Genomic DNA, 21,551 nt, shown 5'->3' with positions numbered 1-21,551 from the left:
CAGCAGAAGATCCTTCTAGATATCAAATTTCATTAAGATCTGATAACCCATTCATAAGTTACAAATGCCTCATTTTTTCTAATTTTTCTGAATTATCCCCCCACCCCCCAACTCTACCAAACAGAGCAGATCCGGTCCAGTTATGTCAGTCACCTATCTTGAACTTGTGCTTATTCTTTCCACCAAGTTTCATCCTGATTTTTCCGCTTTAAGTGTTTTTCCAAGATCCCCCCCCCTCCCTCCCCTAATGACACAGGATCCGGTCGGGATTTCAAATAAGAGATCTGAGTTTCGAGGTCCTTCTAAATATGATATTTCATTACGATCACTTTTTCGTAAGTCAAAAATACCTCATTTTTTCTAATTTCTTAGAATTAACCCTACCCTCTCAAACTTCCCAAAGAGAGCAGATCCGTTCCGGTTATGTCAATCCCGTATCTAGGACTTGTGCTTATTTTTCCCACCAAGTTTCATCCCGATCCCTCCATTCTAAGCGTTTTCCAATATTTTAGGTTTCGAACCCCCACCCCCCCAACTTCCCCTTCACCCAATCCGGTCGGGATTTAAAATAAGAGCTCTGAGACCCGATATCCTTCTACACATCAAATTTCATTAAGAGTAGATCACTCCTTCGTAAGTTAAAAATACCTCATTTTTTTAATTTTTCAGCATTAGCCCTCCTACCCCAAGTCCCCCAAAGAGAACGGATCCGTTCCGGTTATTTCAATCACGTATCTAGGACTTATGATTATTTTTACCACCAAGTTTCATCACGATCCCTCAACTCTAAGCGTTTTCCAAGATTTTAGGTCCCCCCTACAACTCCTCCCAATGTCACCGGATCCAGTCGAGATTTGAAAGAAGAGCTCTGAGGCACGATATCCTCCAAAAAATCAAATTTCATTAAGATCCGATCACTTCTTCGTAAGTTAAAAATAACTCATTTTTTCTAATTTTTCAGAATTAACCCCCCCCCCCGCTGCTTCAAAGAGAGCGGATCCGCTCCGGTCATGTCAATCATGTATCTAGGACTTTTGCTTATTTTTTCCACCATTTTTCATCCCGATCCCTCAACTCTAAGCGTTTCCCCAGATTTTAGGTTCCCCCCTAAATTCCCCCAATGTCACCGAATCCAGTCAGAATTTAAAACAAGAGCTCTGAGACACGATATTCTTCCAAACTTCAAATATCATTAAGATCTGATCACTCCTTCGTAAGTTAAAAATACCTCATTTTTTCTAATTTTCAGAATTAACCCCCCCCCCCCAAACTCCCCCAAGCAGAGCAGATCCATTCCAGTTATGTCAATTAGGTATCTAGGACTTCTGATTATTTTTCTCACCAAGTTTCATCCCGATCCCTCCATTCTAAGCATTTTCCAAGATCTTAGGTCCCCCCTCCAACTCCCCCCAATTTCAGAAGATCTGGTAGGGATTTAAAATAAGAGCTCTGAGACACGATATCCTTCCAAACATAAAATTTCATTAAGATCCCATCACCTGTTCATAAGTTAAAAATACTTCATTTTTTCTATTTTTCCGAATTAACCGACCCCCAACTCCCTCCTAGATGGTCAAATCGCGAAAACGATTATTTCTAATTTAATCTGGTCCAGTCTCTGATACGCCTGCCATATTTCATCGTCCTAGCTTACCTGGAAGTGCCTAAAGTAGCAAAACCGGGACAGACAGACCGACAGAATTTGCGATTGCTATATGTCACTTGGTTAATACAAAGTGTCATAAAAACGCAATAACACATACATTAGCGTCTCCAACTCACCACAGAAATGACAGTTTCTTATTGATAGATCTTGTCCCTTAACAGATTTAACACAATAACTTTATTTTTTCTTCCAGAATAATATCAAATGCCAGACATGGTAGATACAGATACCTCTTGTATTAAAAAAAAAAAGAAAAAAAAAAAAAGAAAGAAAAAAAGAAGATTATCCTTTCTGTTGAAAGACAGCCCCTTTCAACTGTGTGCATTGTATGGTTTTCTTTATTCACCCCAATTTTGCTTCTTGTTTGTTTATAGGCTACTTTGCGGCACCTGACACACCCAGTGCGAGATCTGCAACTACACTTTAACTCAATTTATTCACTTGGTTTCGGTTATCCGTTGAGCCTTTTTTTCACTAAATCAACATATTTGGTGGCATAAGACCCTCAAAGTTATACTTCAGGCGGATATGCAGCGCTAGATAAAGCTGATTTTACACCAGTATTACCTTAACTTTTACTCCTCGAGTTAGTTGGAGCAAGCTGTACTGCATGGCTTGTATATCATTCTGATAAATGGTACTTCAAGGACCCAAAGTTCCTTAGAAAGACGAGATTTACTGATTAAGATAAAAATTTATAGAAGACTAGAGATAATGTGCTTTCGCGAGCTCCTAGCACCTTTTCTTACTTACCACCAGTAGACGTTTCCTAGCATTTTCGAAGCATGCAAAGACAGATATTTAGGCATGGTTGCCTAAACTGAATGATTATTACCTTAGTTTCCACCTTGCTAGATGCATATTGGCTACCTACCTATTCGCACAGTTCCTTAGAAAGTTCCTTTCTAAGTTCCTTAGAAAGACGTCTATTCTATAAATTTACTATAGATTTTAGAAAGACTACTTATTCGCACATTGCAATACCTTTCTTATTATCTGGCATCTGCTGGGTTCAAATGGTGCTCAGGGGCGAAGATTGACTCCTTCAAAATATATGTTGCTGGATTAAATCCATTTATCAGATGACAAAATCCAACGCCGCTGACGTATTGACTACGCTGTTCAGAGCGTCAATGGAAGATCTTCAGTCTGCAGGACAGGAGAAGTCATTGTGGAGAGGCACCTCTGTCGCCTTATACACCAGCCGCCTTGGGAAGATCTAAATTGAAGTGTTCAGGTAATGCATCCATGCTTACAACAAACAGTCGTTGAAGACACATCAAACCTTCCTGTACTTATTATTTAGGAATAAAATAAAAGTGAGCTTACCGCTTCAGAGCCCAACGAGAAATCATAGCCTTCTGTTTTCAGACTTTTGAATAAACTTGGGATCAATGATAACTGACTATCAGTACTGAATTCTTGCGCTGCCCAACGCTTCAATAAAACTCTTAGCTTCTCTGATACTTTTGGATGACCTTTCTGGACCAACTTTCGAAACTCACTTTCAAATTCTCTTGATGCGACTTCCAAATGGAAATCCTTCCCACAGTTTTGAACACAGGCGTCTAAAACCTATAGAAATCAAATATTTAATATATAAACTTTTGTCAAAACACAGTTCGCACACGTATGTTGACAAGATAATCTTGTGTTATTCAAACTTACCCAAAGTAGTAAATAAAGTGTTTCAAATCAGACAAAACTTCGAGACAAAATATAAAAAATAGAAAAATTTAACTTTGACTTAATATTTGTCTATTTTGGTCTTAAATAATGGCTAAATGAATGCTAAATGCTCCTTTCAAAATCCACATTTACCTGACTCCTAACGCCTAAAAGCAAACCATATTGAACGAAGGAGGATACAGGGAAATTACTCCTATAAAAAACCGTTACCTAAGGTATTCTTTTTTTACGGTTTGAGCCCCTAGAAATAAATCTTTCAATCTGACAATAATAATAATAATTTATTTATCACCCACTTCACAAAACAGAGGTTAAGTGGAGTAAATACAAAAGATAAACAGCAATAATAAAACAAGAAACAAATTTAATCACATACAGAAAAAAGACGGGTAAGGTGATGAAAACATCCTAGCCTATAAAGCGCTTCAATAGCTAGCTTTGCAGATAATTTTTCGAAAGCACCAGTAATATCTGTCGCACAATACTTTTTAACCAGTTTTGTATTCCAGTAAGAACGAGGTAGAAATAAAAGAAATGTGCAGTACCGGTAATAATTTATGCAAATACGTTTTAGATCACCAGTCAACAGAAGTGGCCTAATACCAGAACAGAAGAGTACAGAATGATCACAAAAATTTGAGTAAAGCCGAGTTAGCGCTCTTCTCCTATAGTGTCCACGATTTGCTACAATCTTAGAGTAACCGAGCCTCAGCTTATCACTAATGTCTTTGACAGGACGAGACCGGAGAGTATTCATAGAATCGCAAACTGTTATACCAAGCCAACGAAACAATTTAACACGAGAAATACTAAAACCACCGCAGTATAGTGATTCTGAACAATTATTACAGTTGAAAACAAGAAATTCGCACTTGTCAATAATTAGGTACAGACCGATATCGCGGAAAGCAGAAGTAACTGACTTCACTTAACGGGCAAGACCAGACTCAGTTTGACTAATCAGAAGAAGGTCATCCGCATAAGCCAGATATGAGATATCACATGGTCCTAATAGGCACGTAGTCGATATTTTTGATAATACATTTTCCATACAAGCACTAAAAATATACGACGAAAGAAGTCCCACTTGTCTTACACCGCAATGAACCAGGGATATGACCAAAATAAGAATTATCTAATGACTTAAGGCGAAGGTAAGAATAGGAATAACAAAAACGAAGCACATGAATTACCGACGGATTTACTCATCTCTGGCATAATGCTGCCCATGCTTGAGTATGACAAACACTGTCAAATGCTTTAGACAAGTCTAGGGTTGCAAAATAAAGTACGCGGCGAGTGCGATGGGCATCTTTAATAAAGAAGTCAAAGCACAGTTAGCATGCTGACAGTCTAGCCCAGATTTAAAACCAAATTGATTATCATCGTTTAGAGAGAGCTTAGTGATATAAGGTAGTAGGAGGTGTTCAAGAAGCTTGCTAACAGTACAAGCTACCATTATGGGCCCATAAGAACTACAAGAAACCGGGTCTTTTCCTTTTTTTAGAAGTGACGTAACGCTACCGCATAAGAACGAGTCGGGCACACACGAACTACTAAAATACATTTGAAAAAACAGTTGGAGATGAAATACCAGTTCAAAAGAATTGGAAACAAGATTCGAAACACTAATCCCATCAAGATCCAAAGATTTTGATTTTAAACCCTTAGTACCTTTAACAATAGCCCACTTTTCAACTGGAATCACATGTCTCGGACATATACGTGACAGCAAATGTTTTTCGAGCAAACGTGAAAAACTCTTTGGTTAAGTTTCGAAAACATTTTTGAATAATGTTCGATCCGAGATGGACGTGGTATAATATAACTAGAATTTGTATCCGGAAACTTGGCAGAATTTATCACTTTTCGCCACTCACTATTACTTTTCGGAAAAGTTTCACCGGAGTAACGAACGGCACGAAGATGGCGTTTATATTCGAGTTTCGTCTTTTGTTTCAGATCAAATACAGTACCCCGAGAAGGTCGACCACAGGCATGCCAGATTCTTAACCAAGCCTTATTCTTGACTTTTTTCAGCAATGGATTACACTTCCAAATTGGTTTTTGGGTATTCCGCCTGACACGGATCAGCGGGACAGCCACATCTTCCGCTTGCTTTACACATAAGATAATGTCACGACAATAGCGATTCAAATCAGCACAAGCATTGTCAATAATGGGATACGCATTTGTGCAAAGAAGATGGAAAGGGACACGTACGGTGGACAGTAGAGCTCCAAGTGTAGCAAGGTAAAGAGGCATGTTCGCACTCGACCAATCACGTTTTTCAAACCACTTATGTGACAGTGATGGTTGGTTCGAGTATACGTCAGAAGTAACCGTAATATCAAAATACAGAGGTAAATGATCATAATCTCTCTCCTCTTCATCAACAGGTACTGCTGAAGTTTGTAATGAATGATGGCAGATACAGTGGTCGAAAATTGAGACAGAACCACTACAGTGGATATATGTAAAACTGAGGACTTTCATTAGAACCTTAAATGCCGAGGGTAGACACTGAAAAAGCGCTTCCTTTCGTGTCGAGGAAACGGTGATGTCACAGTTTAAGTCACCTGTAAGCACCCGCTTGTATCTCATACGCCCAATACCGGATATGAGAGTCTTTAATTTGTTGCAGGCACTTGCATAACTGGAGAAGGAAGAAGCAGATCTTCTATCATGGGGCAAATAGGTGTTGATTAGGATCACGTCTGCAAGCCGGATTGCAAGATAGTATTCAGAAGATTGGTAGCAGCTAGGAGACAAATAGCTAGGCAAAGATCGCTTAATTATACAGGCAAGATCGCCAGAAGGCCTGCCTCGGGTATGGCGGGCATTCGTGGTGAAAACAGCATGTTGAGAACTTCGCCTTAGAAAGTATATATAAACTATACAGGGAAGAATAAATCAAACATCTTCCATGAAGTGTCTCAATAAACTGAGTGTTCTGAAATTTGTAATCTGATTTGTAACCATATTAAAAAAAAAAAAAAAAAAAAAAAAAAAAAAAAAAAAAAAAAAAAAAAAAAAAAAAAAAAAAAAAACACTAGGCATTCTTCATGTCCTATTTATTCTAATATTAACCAATATTTAGAGCAGTAAAACAAACGAAAATAACAGTATACCTAGCTGTAATAGAGTTGCATTCATTGTTACGCTTGTAACAATTAGAAACATGATTTTTTTTACGGTTTTCAATTGAGCCCACAGCCCCACTCACCCTCGAATTTGTTTTTATTTCACATTGATTTTTTTTTCAATTCCCCAACCACGTATTACACTACCAGCCGAAGGTATCGAATCAGTAGATGGGTTCCTGCGTAACACAGACCTTTGGTCAGCATGCGAATTTTTTTTTTTGCATATGCAGAAATTTGAAGGATGGTGTTTCAAGATTTGAAACAAATATTTCTTGGCAAACACAGTCTTCCAAGTAATACCTATTCCTTTCAATGGAGGTAAACATACGACTGTAATCTTCAGATTTCAAAAATGGATTTTTACACTGCCTAAAAGGTAGCACAAAAACAGATACAGGGAGATTACTATTAAAAAATGTAGTGCCTCAAAAACTTTTGATCTGTTTACTTCCTTAAAATAAAAAAGGACATCGAAATAAAAAATTGTCTATCCTCCTGACTCCATCTTAGACATACACATACCAGAAAACCGCGATTTTTCTCTTGGTTGTTTAGATACGAAAATTACGAAATTTGTAAAGTTTTGCGTCAAGTTTCGCCATTGTTGCCACACTGAACTGGGGAAATAAAAACTTAAACATAGATTGCGGAGGGGACAACCCATTTCATACACGGAGTAATTTCTGTTCGTTTTAAGTTTTAATGTCGTTCCTTACTTTCAGTTAAAAAAAACAAGTTTTATTAATGTATTTCTGAACGTTTTTGAATTAATACATGTTTGATTTTGGCTCTCCACACATAAATTATTAAAATGAAACTTGCATATTAATTCCTTTTTTGGCTAAATGGCTTTCTCTTAGTTTTGATCAGACGATTTTGAGAAATAAGGGGTGGGGAAAGCCTAGTTGCCCTGCAATTTTTCGGTTACATAAAAAGGCAACTATAAATTTTAATTTTTAACAAATGTTTTTATCAGTAAAAAATATACGTAACTTAAGAATTAGCTTACGTTACAAACTTTTATATTCTTAAATTTTTATTATGTATATGAGGGGGTTTGTCCCTTCATTAATACCTCGCTCTTTACACTAAATCTAAAGTTTTGTCCCAATTCTTTAAGAATGACCACTGAATCCGAATGGCCGTAGAATAGATAGTTGAAATTACTAAAAAATACTATAGCATAAAGAGCGAGGTATTTATCTCCTCCTAAATACCTCGCTCTTTATGCTAAAGTATTTTTAGAACCCCTCATATGGGTAATAATCCCTGTTCGTTTTAAGTTTCAATGCTACTCCTTACTTTCAATTGAAAACACTTTTCCATGCTTATTTTTTCATTTTTTTTTTTATAATAATTTAAGAAAATCCTGCGCCCTTTTCAGTGAATTTCTGTTCCCCCATGACATATTTCTACAAGGAAAGATCCTCCCACATAGCTCCCTCCCCTCAACCCACCCCCAAAACCAAAAAAAAATCCCCTGAAAACGCTGTACCCTTCCCAATAACCATTATTATATGTAAACACTGGCCGGAGTTTGTAACTTGCAGCCCCTCCCCCAGGGACTGTGGGGGAGTAAGTCATTCCCAAAGACATAGTTATTATAGTTTTTGACTATGCGGAACAAAATGGCTATCGCAAAATTTTGATCCGTTGACTTTGGAGAAAAAATGAGCGTGGGAGGGGGCCTAGGTGCCCTCCAATTTTTTGGGTCACTTAAAAAGGACACTAGAACTTTTCATTTCCGTTAGAATGAGCCCTCTTGCGACATTCTAGGATCACTTGGTCGATACGATGACCCCTGGAAAAAAAAACAAAAAAAAACAAGAAAAACAAACAAATAAACACGCACCCGTGATTTGTCTTCTGGCAAAAAATACGAAATTCCACATTTTTGTAGCTAGGAGCTTGAAACTTCTACAATAGGGTTCTCTGGTACGCTGAATCTGATGGTGTAATTTTCGTTAAGATTCTATGACTTTTAGGGGTTATTTTCCCCTATTTTTTAAAATAAGGCAAATTTTCTCAGGCTCGTAACTTTTGATGCGTAAGACTAAACTTGATTAAACTTATATATTTAAAATCAGCATTAAAATGCAATTCTTTTGATGTAGCTATTGATATCAAAACCCCATTTTTTAGAGTTTTGGTTGCTATTGAGCCGGGTCGCTCCTTACTACAGTTCGTTACCACGAACTGTTTGATGGTTATTGGGAAGTGTACAGACGTTTTTAGGGGGATTTTTTGTTTGGGGGAGGGGTTGAGAAGAGGATGATATGTTGGGGGAACTTTCCATCGAGGAATTTGTCATGGGGAAGAAACTTTCCATGAAGGGAGCGCAGGACTTTCTAGCATTATTAAAAAAAAACACAATGAAAAAATAACTATTAAAAATTTTTCCAACTGGAAGTAAGGAGCAGCATTAAAACTTAAAACGAACAGAAATTATTACGCATATGAGGGGCTCACCTCCTCCCAATAGTTCGCTCTTTACGCTAAAGTATTTCTAGTAATTTCAGCTATTTATTCTACGGCTTTTGTGATTCAGAGGTCATTCTTAATGAATTGGGACAAAATTTAAGCTTTAGTGTAAAGAGCGAGGTACTGACGAGGGGGTGAACCCCCCTCATATATGTAATAAAAACATGAGAATACAAAAGTTCGTTACGTAAGCTAATTTATAAGTTACGTATATCTTTTACTAACAAAAACATTCGCAAAAAATTAAAAGTTTCCTTATTATAATTAAAAATTCTAGTTTCCTTTTCAAGTTAAAAAATCGGAGGGCAACTAGGCTTCCTCACACACTCCTTTTTTTTCTCAAAATCATTCGATCAAAACTATGAGAAAGCCATGTAAATTTGGTTTTAATTATTCCTCTGCGGAGAGCCAAAATCAAAACATGCATTGATTCAAAAACATTCAGAAATTAAATAAAAAATAAACAAGTTTTTTTCTTTGTATATGATATAATTCGTATATGAAAGGGGCTGCTTCCTCATCAACGTCCTGCTCTTTACGTTAAAGTTTTTTACTGTTTTAAAAAGTAGAGTTGAGAGAAAGAGCCAAACTTTAGCGTAAAGAGCAGGACGTTGATGAGGAAGCAGTCCCTTTCATATACGAAGTAATTTCTGTTCGTTTTAAGTTTAATGTCGCTCCTTACTTTCAGTTAAAAAAAACTAGTTGTTTTATTTAATCTTTCAAAAAGAGCTATCAGGCTATGAAAAACAAGAAGCATCACGTCTGTGATATTTTTTTATCATGATGTCAAAACCAAAAATTGTATTTAATATTTTTGCTTTTCATAGAGAAAACTAAAGCACAAAACTGATGTTTTCGGAATAAGAAGAAAAATAAGGATTCTATTAATAAATGAATGAAGTTGAAACTCCAAAGAGATAGATACAACAAATAAGATAATTGGTCTTTTGCAAGTCACATATTTGAAGTCAATAATATAATATAGTATTATATTTGATATACATATAATATCATATTATAATTATAATATAATATTATAAGATATATGTATATATGTATATATGTATATATATATATATATATATATATATATATATATATATATATATATATATATATATATATATATATATATATTATAACAATATATATATATATATTTATAATATATAATATTTGACTATATATATTCAATAATATAGTCAAATAAGATAAAAATGATTTTGTAAGTCACATATTTGGCTAACAAAATCGTTTCTTGAATGTTTTATCGAAGCACCTTAAACTTGGAGCCAAAAAAGAAAAAAGAACCAAAAGCACCTTAAAGTTAATTTATTAAAGCACCTTAATTAAAATTAAAGCACCTTAAAGAACCAAAAAAGAAAAGCAGCAGAAAATGACACAAGTCTCCCTTTTATTGTCGCAATTGTTTTTTTGTCTTGAATTTTTTTTTGATATTTGACTTCAATTATCCTGTATTTTCCAGGGTTAGCATGATCTTTTTGTTTCTTTTACAATACATAATTTGCAAGATAAGTCAATTAATAAATAAGTTGAAGTGTCTACTCTTGAAATTTTTTTGAAATAACCATATTAATACATAGCTTAAAATTTTAGCTATTCAGCCATGCATACGTTTCTTTTCAATTCCAATTTGGTATGAAGGTACTAGGGTTATATTCTTACACGATCTTACTGACACTATTACCTTTTTTTCCCAGTTTGCTACCAATCAATGACAGGGTCTTTCGCTACAACAATCAGGGAAGTTACACTTCTAGAGCTCCATGTTTATATATTTTTCGCTTATTTTCTGCTGATTTTTCGCATATGTTTCTTATTTTCAAACTTGGCGCCCGCAAAAACGTCCAACTACATGACTGAATATGGATTATTTTCCAGGTTTCCACAAAAAGAAACCAATGCCATAACAGTACACTTTTTTTTTTAACATAGAAGTACCGGAATGTAATCCCTCTTCTTTTATTTGTAAGCAGGCTTTGTGACTCAATTTTATCTTTTCTGATACCAAAGAACATTCAGCAAATAATAAAACTTATAGTACTAAATTAGTCCAGATTACTGAAATTCTTTGGTATTGGAAAAGAAAAGAACTAGTCCCATAAAGCCATTTCAGTTTACCTCTTAAAATATTAAACACCTCTACCAGCACAATCAACAAATTTCATTGCCAATATTTAAATGGGGGGTTAGTAGATATCTAAGACTCATACAAAAACCCAATATTGCATTTTCTGTGCACTCCCAAACTATGGAGAAAAACAAGGAATAGTCAAAGAGAGTTATTCTAAATTTTCAATTTATATTTTCAAGTTTTTAATATTGTATGTTTGGGTTATTATTAAGGCCAGGTTTGTCTTTCTTTAACATTTGTTGCACACACGATGACTTAGCAGAGGTCTCCACTGAAATATCTACACTTTGTCCTGTTTTATTTCACTGACTGAAAGATTTCTTGCTTTATTTTTCCTATTTCTTGATTGTTATCCAGCTTATGTGGTCTTAAGAGTTTATTTTTCTAAATACTTTTTAAAAGTTCTAACGTACGTACTGGTAAGCTATTTCAGACTTTCATTAATAGATAAATCTCCTGGACGATAGTATATCTATAAACTGTGGGGGGCTAGGAGGTCAGAGGCACCATGAAAGGAACATTTTCGGGAGTTTGCACCCTCCCAAAAAACACCTGAATGGCTACTACAGGATCAGAAAAAAAAAACACTTTCTGTTAATTAGAACCTAATAAATTCAAACGATGATTTTTAACTTATATGGAATAATAAAAAACTTTGCCCCAAAAGTGTTGAGCTGACTCTACTTGCCTTTGCTAATGTCCATGAATTTTACTAAAAGTTAATTAATTTCTCATTCCATATTTTTCAAATAATAATTAAAATATCTTGCAAAATTATAGCTGGAAACAAAAAAATTAATACAGATTACTTAGCTTTAGAAGCCCATTACTTAGTTTCTCTTGGAATAGATTCACCTTAAAACTGATCCCCTCAAGTCCAAAAGCTTGAACTAGAACAAAATACTGAAAAGAGCTTACAGTGACAGCTTGAAGAGCAACATGAGGATCAGAGTTATTCAACCTCTTTAAGATAGCTTTCAGACAGTCCTTGGCACCATTGGAAACAATCTTAACTTTATCACATACATCAAGGATAGCTCCCCAGTCCTCGCCAGTATTTTTCCCATCTGTGACTCGTTCTAAAAAAAACAAATGTAGCCTTTAAAAACTGACAAAGTAAAAAGAAAAAGTGACAAGTAAAAGGCTAGTTTTATAGTAGCTACTTTCAAAACATGGCACTTTTTAAAAGTAAGGTTTAGATCAATTGATTAGGTATCAATTTAAATGTTACCATCCATACCTGCCAGCCAACAGCTACTGCACAAGTAGCTGAATATCATCACTACATGGAACAGTTGCACAGATTAGAATTGATCCAGCACATGTACAGTCACTTGCAGTACAAAAACAAAATCATTGCCAGATGAAACTGGTGAAGATTTCCAGATGGAAATGAAGTGGTTAGAAGTGTTTTGTAATTCAACAGTATGCTAGAACACTTCCACAGGTTAGAAATGGAGCAATCCAGCACAAGTACAGCCACCTGCAGTACAAAAACAAAACCATCACCAGATGGAACAGTTCCAGAAGTTAGAAGTGGAGTAATCCAGCCCAAGTACAGCCATCTGCAGCACATTTCAACAGCTCCGAGAGCTTTTTTCTGCATCTGCAGGTTTTTTCTTTTCATCTGCAGCACTTGTGGGGAAAAAGCAAATCTTGACAAGAAAAAAATTTCTACTGGCTTGGAGTTCAACACATTCCTTCAGTTTCAAAGAATTAATCAGCAGAAAAAACCACGGATTATTTTTTATAATGACAAGTTCATACAGATAAAGCAAAAATGCCAGAAATTTCGAAATCACCATCAGGATACTTTTTTAGGGACAATGAAAAATTTAAAACAACAACCTACAATAAAAAAAATTAAAGTAAAAGATCACAGCTTTTGAGGATGTTAATAGAAATATGTTTTTTTCAGAATTTCGCTTATTTTTTTATCAAAAAACAACATACCTGTAGAAATTATTTCATCTGATTTAAAAACTAGAGAGAATTTGTGCTTGAAAATATATTTGAAAAGAGTGATCTTAAAAAACAAAACTTTCTTATGTGATTATTTTCAATTAGTTTTCCTGAAGTAAAGCCGTTTGTGGTAACAAACAGTAGGTAAGAGGCAACTTGGGCCAATAATAGCCAAAAATCTGAAAAAAGAATTATTGATAATAATAAATACATAAATAAAATGACTTAACATGATGATTAATTAAACAAAACTTCAAGAAAAGAAGTTTTTCGAAGAAAAGTAAGGGACATATTAAACTGAAGATCAACAGAAATAAAAATCCACAATAATTCAAACTTAAAACAACCAGAAACTACTATTAAAAATAAATAAACCCCCCGTCCCCCCGAAAAATTAAACAAACAATCGTAGTAAAGAAACGTACACATGTAGGCCTACCATATAAATGAATAAATAAATCTTAAACCCGGTAATAGTTAGATTGAATGTGCAAATCATGGTTAAAATGAACAAAAATATTCTACTATTTAAGAATAAATAAAGGACAAAAAAAAACAGATATACAATCATAGCAATTAAAAATAAAACAGGTAGCAATATAAATCAACTAATATAAATTAATAAGTGAATCTTAAAACAACTAATTTCAATTAAATATGGAAATCAAGCTTAAAACAAACAAAAATCACTAAAAACAAGGATTTGACTAATGCCCCCTTCCCTAATGAAAAAGTATATGGCCTATTGTGACATTGACGCTTTACTGAAAAAGAATTATATTACAAATATTTTCTTTTTTACTTATTACAACATTGAAAATAAAATGAAAATTACAGTGAAATGAAACCTTGAGCTGATGATCTTTATGCAATTAATATCATTTTATATCAGTAGCGATCATGACTTGAGCTGAGTAACACTTCGTTTCTAGGTCTGCGTCCATTATTCATGGTTGTCAATTTTAAGTGAATAAAACGTTGAATCTCACTGATAATGTTTATTTAGATACTGATTTACCTGTTCAAGTAAGAATACTAATGGTATATTACTAAGAAACAATTAATCATTTGATTGAGAATTTAAAGTTTTATTTCCTTTTTAAAGAGTAGAGAGTGATTGGAGGGCAAATAGCTCCCCGCACATTCTCTTTTTGCCAAGTGCATCAGATCTAACTTTTGGGATAGCCATTGTGTTCAAAATAGTCTAAAAATCATAAAACAATGCCTACAGGATTGACAATATCCCCAGAGCCCAGAAGAAGGGTTGTAAGTTATGCCTCAGGAAGATATAAGGTTTTTATCAAAAAAGGTGGCCATATAAACTTTGAAGGAGGCTCATTTGATTGGAAATTGGAAGTTCTATTTCCCTTTTAAATAGTAGCAGGTGATAAAATGGCGACAGCCCCCCCCCTCTTGTGTCCTCTTTTCCCTAAATGCATCTTATTAAAATTTTGACAAAGCCGTTTTGTTCAAAATAGTCCAAAGGCCAAATATGTGTACTTCCAGGATGGAACTCCCCTCCTAGCCTCCAAAGAAAGGGCTGTAAGTTATGCAAGTTGCTTATTGTTTCTTGGTAATTTGTTTTCTTTGATACTTTCTTTACTTTGATACTTCGTTACTTGGATATTGTTACTTTGATGCTAGTTTTAATACTTAGATGAAACTTTGATGATCAAAAATAATTGATTTTGATATAGGAAATTATGAAACCTGAAACTTTGGCAATGAAAACAAACAGAAATTAATTTTTTTTTTTTAATTCTGAAAAGAAACTTTTCAAAGAAAATTAAAGGCCATAAATTTAAGACCAGCAGAAATAAAAATACATAATAATTCAAACTCAAAACGACCATAAATTGAAACAAACAGAAATTAAATGAACAATTATAGCAAACAAACATACCACAGGTACTGTATAAATGAATAAATAAATCTTAAACATGTAAAACCCAAATTGAATATGCAAAGTAAGCTTAGAAGGAACAAAAAAATCTTTAATTATTTAAGAATAAATAAAATCCCAAACAAATGGAAATCAAATTGGCAATACCAGCAAACATACATACAACAGGTACTAATATAAATGAATAAATAAATCTTAAAACAAGTAAAAATTAATTTGAATATGTAAATGAAGCTTAAACCAAACAAAAATCACCATAAACAAGAGTTTGGCTACTGCTCTGTTCCTTAACAAGCATAAAGCTTATTATTTCATTGGTGCTTTGCTGAAAACGCTGCATATTTTAAACAGTCTCGGAAAGAACTAACAAAATTAAACCAATTATTAGATATGTAATGATATTAATTCCTGAAAACTTATCAACTCAAGATTTTATTTCACTGGAATTTTCATTTTATATGTCTTGAACAGTCTTGGAACGAACCAATAAAATTAAACTGAATATTTGATATAAAATGCAAGTAATTTTCATTTTATTTTCTATGTTGTAATAAGTACAAAAGAAAACATTTGTAATGTAATTCGTTATAGCAAAGTGCCAAATACACAGTAGGCCTTGGACTTTTACAGGAAGGGAAACAAGTAGTAACAAAACTACTGTTTGTAGTGAAAACTATATTTGTCTTGAACAGTCTTGGAAAGAAAGAACCAATAAAATTAAACTGAATATTGATATAAGCCAAGTTTATTCATAAAAATTGAACTTAACCTATTGCATAAACATATATATATTACATGAAAAACAAAGTCATTCAACTAAATCTTCTAGCCTGCCCATTAACTAGCAAAGGCAAGTTGTCCCAGGGGCATGCCAGGAATAGAAGAAAAAAGAGAAAATTTTAGTACTAGGTACAAGCACAAATTAAATATACCAGAAATACTGATAATACAAATATATATATATATATATATATATATATATATATATATATATATATATATATATATAATCAAGTCCAATAAACTGAATAGTGAACACATTGTAAAACTCCACCATTTTGTTAAACATTTACTTCAGTTTACAGAGTGCTAAATTTTGGAATAAAATTGCAAAAACGAATGGAAGAAGCTGCAGAAAAGCAAAATATTACAGACTGGCTTGCAGTGCTAAAACTGATGAAAATGAGTCAAATTACACATTGCTTCAAACTAACAAATTTAACAAAAGTAAACAAACCTGAAAAAAAATCCATACTTTTATCATCATTATCAAAGAAATTTTGCTATTGCTTAGAGATACATTAATGAGCATTCATCATACAGAAACATTTCACTGAATAACCATGCTGAAATAACTCTATTTATAGCTTCTTTTGTTTGCTTTTTCAATTTAACTGCAAGGTTTGATTCCTCAAAAAGCTTGAAAAAAAATGTGTGTGAGAGAGAGAGAGAGAGAGAGAGAGAGAGAGAGAGAGAGAGAGAGAGGAGAGAGAGAGAGAGAGAGAGAGAGAGAGAGAGAGAGAGAGAGAGAGAGAGAGAGAGAGAGAGAGAGAGAGAGAGAGAGAGAGAGAGAGAGAGAGAGAGAGGAGAGAGAGAGAGAGAGAGAGAGGAGAGAGAGAGAGAGAGGAAGAAGCCTCCTCTACCATAAAGTGTTTCAATACAAATATCTGCAGGTTATGGATAATTATTATTAGTCTTCAATACATTATTTACTATATTTTTTTCCAGAGACACATGGGAGGGGTGGTCCAAGAAACTTTGGAGAGGGTTCATATTATTAAAAATTGAAAGTTCTAGTGCATCTTCTGGTTAACCTAACAGTTAACACTTTGCTGAATTTTGTGGACCTTCTGACTGGGGCCCACACACAAAATATTGAACACTTATGGCATTCAATGCATGAAGCAATCCCCAAGAACAGGAGATCTGACAACCAGATGGCTGGTTATCTTGCCAAGTTTTATTGAAAATTTCCTTTCCCAATAAAGATGCCAGATTACACAATTTGTTACTACAGGCAGCTGAGCTCAACAAAACTGATATTCATCAGCCAGTTAAAAGTTCACCTGGCACTAGTTGAGGCACCAGCCAATGGCCAAATTAAATCATGTTTATTATCATATGTATTTTCATCTTGATTCATGACATTTCAGCAAAATTAATCATCTGCATTTACTATAAATTAATCATCTGCATTTACTATAAATTAATCATCTGTATAATTCCTTCTGATTGTGAAACTGTTAGATCATCCTAGAATCAAAAAAGGGAATTTTATGTCTATTTTCATAAAATTTATTCTCAACTCTGTTCTACCAAATATGTAGATGGTGGTTTATTTTGCATCTTTGTCACTGCATTTTCAATACAAAAAAAAAAAAAAAAAAAAAAAAAAAAAAAAAAAAAAAAAAAATCTAGAAACTGCATCTTATAAGAATGGCCGGAATGAACATCAAAAACAAATTTGTAGGATGGCATAATCTTTCACCACAGATTTGAAAACAGAGAAAATGTTTATCAAAAGCATGGCTTTTTTCATAAATTTTATTGCAAAATTGGAAAAAGAAGTGAAGATAATTGTTTTCTTGCTGAAAAATATGCTAACTAGGATTATTTTGTATATTATGAAGTAAGAAATGTTTTCTTAACATGTCTCCTAATGTAGTAGACTGCTCATAAATTTACACCAAAAATGGTTTATAATCCAATAGCCTAATAGGTTTGAAACCAATGTTTTAAGCAATTGTTGTATTTGTGTACTGCATAAAAAAGGCATCAAATGGTGGACTATGTTCACCCTATTCATAAGTTGATAATATGAACTGCAAAATATTTACTGAGATGGGTCCTTCAAAATACCTTCCCAAGACATACTTTGGTCTGTAGTTCAATACCTAAGAAAAGAGGAACAATTTGCTATGGGCCAGGGGGCAACTGCCCCTCCCAGACCTTGGTTTGCCCCCCCCAAGCTACAATTTAGTTTCTTCCAAAATCTTCCAAAGTCAAAACTGTGACGAATCTGCATAATTCAATCATCAACAGAAACAGATCAGTTTTGTTTATTTATATATATCTTCATAGTAGGCTACTATAATATCCATTTGCAGTAGGCCTACTAAATAGTACCTTTATGGTACTGCAATGATTTCTTTGATGTACTATTCAGTTAATACGTATATTTGACCCAAGCACCTGTAACAAAAGCATAATAAGGCAACTGCAAGCAAGCACACAAGCATTAGCATTAATATATAAGCAAAAGCAAGCAATAAGTTCATTTCATCTTCCGTCTTTTCTTCATGTGATTCAACAATGTTTTTTATTGAATATGCTCAACTTCAACTTCGTTGGGGGTTTCACCTGACAACCAGAACGATTTTTTTTTTTTTTTTTTTTTTTTTTTTTTTTTTTTTTTTTTTTTTTTTTTTTTTTTTTTTAGTACAATAAGTTCATTTCATCTTTTTTTTTTTCAGTACAATAAGTTCATTTCATCTTTTTTTTTTTTTAAATAATACAGTACAATCAATTCATTTCATCTCCCATCTTTTCTACAAATTCAACTTTGTTGGAGGTTTCACCTGACGACCAGAACAAGTTGCCATTGCCCTTCTTCCATGGTTAATCTGCTCTGCCTGAGCCGGATCTGTGGCCTCCACCTCTTTGTATGTGACACCTTGCCTTGGTGTTGGAGACTCCACTGTAGGGGGGGTCCGTAGTCTCTTGGGAATCAGCTAAGGGATCGGGAACATTCTTTGATGGCGAGACGCTCGAAGTTTCGATTTGGCAACTAGCACCATCGTGCAGGTCAGTCACCATCGGGTATTGTCTTGATTTGATGTATATTCTGTTGCGGTGGAACGTCCCTCCTTCTTCAAGACGCACATAGTATGAACGAGGGCTGTCACCAGTCTTGCAAACTGTTGCCTTCTTCCAGGTTCCCTGGTCAGTCAACCTAACCCACACTTTCTGACCTGTTTTCAGTGGTTCCATATTCCTTGCATGCTGATTATAGTGTTTACTTTGTGCCTCTTGGGCCTTCTCCCTCTGTTATCTGATCGGTCAGATTGGAAGGCTCCTGGTTGCAACGTTTGTGTGATGCTGGGCAGGAGTGATCTCAGTTGGTGTCCCACCATTATATGAGCTGGGGCAAATCCATCAACAGGTGTGTTCCAATACTCCAATAGTGCCAGATACGGGTCACTCTTGCTCTCAGCAGCCTTCACCATGAGTCTTTTAGCTATTTGAACAGCCTTTTCACTTAAGCCATTGGACTGAGAGTAGTTTGGGCTTGAGTGTAATATTCCCCAGTCAGTCATGAATTGCTCAAATTTCTTTGCGCTGAACTGGGGGCCATTGTCAGTTGTAAGTCGCTCGGGAATCCCATATTGGACAAAGTGAGATTTCAGTTTGTTGATGACCTGCCCTGACGCGGTGTTTGTCAGGCAATCAACCTCAAAGAACCAACTCATGTAATCGACAGTGACCATGTAATCCTGTCCGTTGAGCTGGAACAGGTCAGCAGCTACATGCTGGAATAGGTAGTTGGGTATTTTATGCAGGATCATTGGCTCCTTCTGTTGGTTCATAGCAGACTTGGCGCATACCTCACAGTGGTTGACCAGCCTCTCGATATCTCGAGTGATGCCTGGCCAGAATACAGACGTTCTTGTCCTCTCTTTGGTCTTTGCCACTCCTAGATGGGAAGAGTGTAATTGGCCTAATATGCCTGCTCTCATGCATATCGGGATGACTATGCGCTCCCCTTTAACAACAAGGCCATCAAGTTCTGCCAACTAATGACAATAATTCCAGAAGGGCCCAAGTTTTCTGTCTAGGCTCTTTTTATTGTTTGGCCAACCCACTTTTATTGTTTCCAACAGGTAGTTCAGTGTTTCGTCTTTAGTTGTTTCTTTACGTATTCGTGCAAGCCTTTGGCTTGCTATGGGTACAGTTCAAAGGACTGAGTGAACCAGAATTTCCATGTCTACCTGCAACTCAATGTCTGTATCCACAAGGTGCAGGCGGGATAGGGTGTCTGCTACAGGGATAGTCTTTCCAGGTTTGTATCTAAGCTTGATATCATATGGCTGAATATCCAACATCATTCACTGCAGCCTTGGAGGTGCCCTTTGTATAGACTTCCCAAAAATCGACTCAAGAGGCTTGTGGTCTGTGGTCACGCATATTGTTCTTCCGAACAGATACTGGTGAACTCTTTTGCAAGCATCTCTTTTTCCATTTGGGAGTAACGCTGCTCTGTCTCACTTAGAGAGCAAGATGCAAAAGCGACGGTTGCTCTGTCTGTTGATAGCTGGGCACCCAGACCATGCTGGGAAGCATCTGTGATCACCTCTATCTCATTGGCCTCTGGATCAAAGTAGGAAAGGTTTTTGGAGATGGCATTCTGAATCCCTCTCTTGGCCTCCTCGTGGCTTGTATTCCATTCGAAATTCTGCTGTTTGGATAGGTCTCTGAGGGGCTTGTTCAGCGTAGCCAGGTTGGGGATGTATCTAGACAAGTAATTGTACATTCCTAATAATGTCTGTAGTTCCTCCTGGTTTCGGGGTGCAGGCATGTTTTCTAACGCCTGGGTTTTCTCTGGGTCTGGGGCAATGCTGCTTGTTGTCAGTATGTGTCCAAAGTAGGTGATGGAAGTAGTGTCAAAACACATTTTTCTTTGTTGAACTGCACTCCCTTGTCTCTTGCAGCTTAGAGTACTGCCCTCAGCTTGGCGTCATGTTCAGCATCACTACAACCAATGCCTGCAATATCATCAACAATCAGCCCAATATCCAGTTGTGTAAAGACCTCCTCCATCTTTCACTGGTATTCATCCTGCACTGAAATCAATCCAAATGGGTATTGGTTCCATTTATACCAGCCATACATGGTGTTGAATGTTGTCAACTCAGAGGATGGTTTGTCCAACACCATTGACCAGTATCCATTTTGGGCATCCATCTTAAAGAACTTCTTTGCACCTTTGCACTTCGCTGCTACTTCATCAAATAAGGGTATAGGGTAATGCGGTCTCTCAATTGCTCTGTTTAAATCAACAGGGTCCAAACAGATCCTGAGTGACCCATCTGCCTTTCTCACCAGGACAAGGAATTCACCCACTGTGTTGGCTTGGTCACTTTTTCTATGACTCCAGTCTGTCTAACTCCTCTTTGAACTTAGCTTGTAGTGCAAAAGGAACCCGTTTTGGGGGTTGTATAAAAGGGATTGCACCCTCTTTCAGATATATTTTGCAGGTTCCAGGCAGTGTCCCTATGCCCTCAAAGACATCAATGAATTCATCTAAGAGTTTTTGGATGACTGGTCTGATTGGGGCTGGATTGCTGACACTGAGGACAAACTTGATCAGCTGAATTCGTTTGCTGGACTGGCGGCTGAGGATGGGTGCTCTATCTGTGCAGACCACATGGAAGGTATGGGTCTGGGGGGTTTGGTTCTTGTACTGAACTTTTAGGTTGGCTGTCCCCAGTACCTTTAGCTGTTCTCCAGTGTAGCTGGTCAGCACATCAGCAGTGCTGGCTTTCTTGCCAA

At 35.6% G+C, this 21,551-nt stretch overlaps 1 protein-coding gene across 1 annotated transcript in view; it reads right to left on the bottom strand.

The window, feature by feature from the left end:
• LOC136031660 (signal transducing adapter molecule 1-like) overlaps positions 1-21,551 on the bottom strand; it is a 61,417-nt gene that overhangs the window by 36,675 nt on the left and 3,191 nt on the right. The window contains exons 2-3 of the mRNA XM_065711329.1: positions 12,056-12,216; positions 2,996-3,241 (exon numbers count right to left, since the gene is read on the bottom strand). Of these exons, the coding sequence (XP_065567401.1) occupies positions 2,996-3,241; positions 12,056-12,216 (407 nt within the window). The remainder of the gene's footprint in view (positions 1-2,995; positions 3,242-12,055; positions 12,217-21,551) is intronic.

The sequence above is a fragment of the Artemia franciscana genome, chromosome 10, assembly GCF_032884065.1.
Source record: "Artemia franciscana chromosome 10, ASM3288406v1, whole genome shotgun sequence".
Classification (NCBI taxonomy): Eukaryota; Metazoa; Arthropoda; class Branchiopoda; order Anostraca; family Artemiidae; genus Artemia; species Artemia franciscana.
The sequence above is the reverse complement of the archived record's forward strand: the minus strand, read 5'-3'. Positions and strand labels throughout refer to the sequence as shown.